This window comes from Octopus bimaculoides, chromosome 1 (assembly GCF_001194135.2).
Source record: "Octopus bimaculoides isolate UCB-OBI-ISO-001 chromosome 1, ASM119413v2, whole genome shotgun sequence".
In the NCBI taxonomy this organism is placed as follows: Eukaryota; Metazoa; Mollusca; class Cephalopoda; order Octopoda; family Octopodidae; genus Octopus; species Octopus bimaculoides.
The window spans coordinates 41770375-41775359 of NC_068981.1; the positions used below are offsets into that span (position 1 = coordinate 41770375).

At 34.8% G+C, this 4985-nt stretch overlaps 1 protein-coding gene across 1 annotated transcript in view; it reads right to left on the minus strand.

Moving 5' to 3' along the window:
* Nucleotides 1-348: 348 nt before the first annotated feature.
* The window catches only part of LOC106869144 (RNA polymerase II-associated protein 1), an 11006-nt gene continuing 6369 nt past the window's right edge, over nt 349-4985 (minus strand). Inside the window, exon 4 of the mRNA XM_014914724.1 lies at nt 349-4298. Coding sequence (XP_014770210.1) covers nt 479-4298 — 3820 coding nt within the window. The 3' untranslated portion in view covers nt 349-478. The remainder of the gene's footprint in view (nt 4299-4985) is intronic.

Below are 4985 nucleotides of genomic sequence, written 5' to 3' on the forward strand. Positions count from 1 at the left end.
TCATTACTATATTTCTGCTGAAATATACTCCCTTGGTTTCAGTTAATTTTTTAAATAATTAGGAATTTAATAAAATACTTTTGTAATTATTAAGCTGATGCTTGGAACTTAAGTTAGCATGAAATTTTGATGGAAGATTTTAATTTAGACCATTTTAAAACTGGATGTTTGTATCCTAGAACTAGGGGCAGTCTCAGGCAGGTTGGTAATAAAAGGGTTAAGCACAAAGGGATTACTTTTTGGCAAAATGATGAATAAAAATGTTAATTTTCATAATAAAAATATTTTGATGTTTATTTTTCATAATAAAAATATTTTGATGTTTATTTTTCATAATAAAATACTTCATAACTTCACAAAAAATTGTTCTGTTTATTGTATTCAAACTCTAGTTACAAATTTTTTTTAATGTAACAAATTTATTATCAGTAAATCATAGGTCCACTGGATTAAAGTAGACCTGGGGCTAAACAACAACTCAACAGTATTTTTCTAAGAGAGACTTACGATTATGTGGCAGATTTTGATAAAGTTCAATATGATGATTTGAAGTTGCATTATACATTTTATAATGTAACAGATGTTCTTTCAGTTGACTATTGCTGCATTTCAGAACATGACTAAACATAAACTGCCTCAGATTATCTTCATATCCATCTTGCCGGAACATGAATCTATTACAGTGATGTACAGTAATAAGATATAACACTGGGCACCACTTTTCTGAGACTGACTCTCTTAAGAGAGCCAAAATTAACAGTTTCAAAAGTTCAGGATTTGTTTCTTCAGGAACAAGGTATCGATGAATTGGTATAAGATGGTCTTGTATTGAGACTCTCAGTGTGCGCAGCACAGTGCTGTTCTCTTCCCAAATAGCTTTACGCAAGAAGACATTGTGCATTTGTTGCAATGGAAGGAGCAGGTAGCTCCCAAAAACAAAGTCACCAAATGATACAGATGTGTACTGCTTAAGAAATTCAATGAAAAAGTCATAAAATGAATAAAGACCAGGGATTGACTCATCAAAGTTCATACTGTCCAATATATTTTCTTTGCTGTAAATTCGCATCAAACCAGCCAAATAGGAACGGACAACAGGTTCAAGAAAAATATTGTTATCTGTAAGATAGACACACATCAGTCGTGATATTTTAAGAGAAGCTGATAAACCATCCATGATAGACGGTCGCTGTGTCTCAAGCAAGTATATGAACTTTAAAGCATGTGTAATTTTATTAATTTGCTGTGGACTACATTGTTCGTGTTCATTTTCTGGTAAGGAATTAGAAAGACTGTATTGATGAACAAGGGGCATAAATATCCAGTCACGGGGTAATAAGGTTTCTCCTAATTTACCTACAAGAAAACTGTGAATTTCTTCCACATATGCAAAACACTGAGCTTTTGAATGCAACACAGCAGACTCCTTTTGAGAAAATGAGGACAAATAATTAGCACGGATGTCCTTTAAAGATGAGATGCTGTGCTGCAAAAGTTTGAATTTGATGTCTTCAGTTAACTGGCTGTTAGAACATACCATACCACTGCCGTCAGATATACTTAAACAAGACAACTGGTGAGTAGAAGAATCCACATCAGAACCTAATGCTATAAAGTTTCTATTAAAAATCAATGATGATAGAAGATCATGAGCAAAGTGTTCATCTCCATCATGTAACCTGGTAAGTAAGAGCAGGGAAAGTTGATGACACAATAAAAAGTATGGTGTGTCAACTTCATTGAAGGTTGACATTGAAATTGTCCTCAGCAGAAAATATTGACAGTGGTTTTCAAATCTGGTAAAATAATTGTGCTGGAATGTAGTGGCAGTAGGTTTTGTCTTAACAACAGCTGTCATATAACTTCTTATATCAGGATCATTGACAATTAAACCAGAAAATTTGTCAGCCAAACCTTTGTGAAGAGAACCAATGACACTGAAAAGGCGAAATAATGCTGTGACAAAACCAAAAGGAGTACTAATGACAAGAATTGGTAATGTTTTGGAATCATCAATAAGATTCTGACATCCCAAGTCAAGTAAATTTTTAGGCTGCTTTGTCTTCAACAATATCTGATGATTCAATATATTAGAATGAGAAGAAAGAGATGCAATGATACTCCGGAAACCTAATGTTGACCAAAGTGGGAAAATTACAGAATTGCATAGCTGTTCTAAGTGGGTGAGAATATTAGTGACATTAGAATCAGATTGTTGAGGACATATTTCATAAAAAGATGCTACAAAATTGATGACAGAAGTTGCTAAATTGAGAGAGAATTTTTTTAAATGATACTTTTCAGAAATATTCTGTAATAAAGATTGAAACAAAATTTCCAGTGTATCAATCAAACTCAAGACTTGAGTCCAGTGAAGACTAGGAACTATTAAACTTTCAATTTTATAAGGCTCTTGTGAATCTTTCTGCCTTTTACATGCAGCTAATTTTTGGTGATATCTAGAATGAGCCCCAGCTAGTTGTACAGCAGATTCCAAAACACCTAAAATTGCAGATTCTCGCAGAAATGGAGTATTTGTTGTATTATGATATTGTGCTAAAATAATATGAATATTGGTTACTAGTTGTGGATAAAACTCAGAATAATAATGTCCAGTGAGTCCATAAGAAAGACACACTTGCCATATATTATAACACACAGTTTGTAATTCATCTGCTACATTCTCTGAAAGATTCATTTCAGAAGGCTGTGGGGCAATGTACAACAGCAATTTGTCCATAAGCTTATATTTAGTAACAATATCAGTTGCCATGCTTCTCCCAGCTTGACAGAGAACTTTTATTAGCTTTAGAGTGCTAATAATTGAGGAAACAGTTTTATCATCAGTAGAGCAAACTGAAGGTAAAAGCTCTTTAAAAATGAATTCCATCAGTCTTGGACATTTATAAACATTATATGCGTCTTGTTTTGAATGATGAGAAATTCTAGATAAAATTTCTAGAATACACTTGATGGACTCTGGAGAAATATCCCAAACTTCAAGCAGAAAACGCAGACGAGGGAGCAAATTCATACGATTGACAAGAGCCCTCACAACATCTGCTTGTACTTCATCAGCATCTGTTACTTCTACTGTTTCAAGAAAATCTAACTTTTCCTTTGCTGCATTAGAGGTTTCTTCAGCAACTTGGTGAGCAGCCACCTCCCTTCCTCTATACCAACAGAATGTAAACTGCAAACTGTTTTCATCTGCACTATTGGTCAAAAGAGCATGGAGACAAAAGACTGCAGAAATGAGGACAGTTGTGATTTTATCATCAAGAGCCCACCTGAGAAGGAATACTATTCCTGCATTAATAACAGAAGGAATGATAGCACCTTCAATACTTTCCTCAAACATGCCACTTTTTGCATTAGTAATGATGCAACCTAATGTTTTTAAAGCAAATGTACGTTGTTGTGAGTTAAGACTACGACAAAGATGAAAAAGTTCATCAAGAGTGTAACCAGCACGTTCTGCTTCTTCTCCATGGTGATGAAGACCTAAATCAACAGGTATCTCAGCATCTTCAGGAATAATAAAACCTTGAAAGTCAAACCGAGCTGGTTTCCCTTTTGTACTACGGGCATTAACAGGAGGTAAATCCTTCATCCAAGCCAATTTTTCATATTCAACATTGTCCATATGTACAAGTTGGCTGTCAGGTTTCACAGGAAGTTCGTCTTTACTTAATTTGTGCACAAGTTTCAATTCAGATTTATCTGAATCATCTTTATTCTCAATGGATGTGGAAGTAGTCTCAGAATCAAGATTTTCAGATTTTCTAGTTTTTAAGAAGTTAATCAAACTTGGATCTAACATAGAAAGAAGCTTTTGCCGTTCCATCAAAATCTCTTTTTCTGTCATACCAGAAAGCTTATTTACATTTTCTGCATGAATTGCCTTTGCCTCCTTCTCAGCATTGCTGGCACTTAATCCAAAACCAGTAACAATGCTCTGATGAGAGGTATAACTAGATTCTAGATTACACTTGGTGGAAGCTGTTCCATAGATAGGTTTATTAGAGATACTGAAATCACTGCATGGCTGTTGTGCAAACTGCTGAGCAAATAAACTTTTTTTCTTCGCTTGTGGTGCTGAAGTAGAATCAAATTTCTTTCCAATCTGAAGACTTGGAGCTTTTGGAAATCCATCAAGGGAAAACGGTTTGTCATAGCTAACATAATGTTTAGTATCTCTTTCAATGATGCTGCTCAATACTCTAGCAACACTACCTTTATCCAAGTTGGTATCTCCAGCAACAGTGGCCTGATTTGGTTTGGTATCATTAGTAAAGCTAAAAAATACAAAATAAATTACTGTATTATTTAACCTATATTATTGGGAGATTATTTTTTCTTTTAATTATTTAAAGATACTATACTGATATAAGGAAGTAGTTAATTAACTCTCTCAGAGGGAACAGAGTAGGATTCAATGTATAGCAAGAACAAAATTATACTCCTGAATATTTCTTTCCTAAGATATGAAGGATACAAACAATCACAACTATCCAATTAGTGGATAGTCTTTATCAGCATTACTTGTCCCAGACAAAAATGAAACAGTAAGAAAAAATACAAGATGTTAATCATGCCTCATCAACACATACAAAAATTGGGATTAGTTCTGATAAGAGGGATTAGTTCTGATTTAATTGATGTGCAGGATGTTTTTCCATGAGAATCTTATATCAAAGTACCAATGAAAAGAACATATATATACATACTATATATATCATCATCATCATCATCATCATCGTTTAACGTCCGCTTTCCATGCTAGCATGGGTTGGACGATTTGACTGAGGACTGGTGAAACCGGATGGCAACACCAGGCTCCAGTCTGATTTGGCAGAGTTTCTACAGCTGGATGCCCTTCCTAACGCCAACCACTCAGAGAGTGTAGTGGGTGCTTTTACGTGTCACCCGCACGAAAACGGCCACGCTCGAAATGGTGTCTTTTATGTGCCACCCGCACAAGC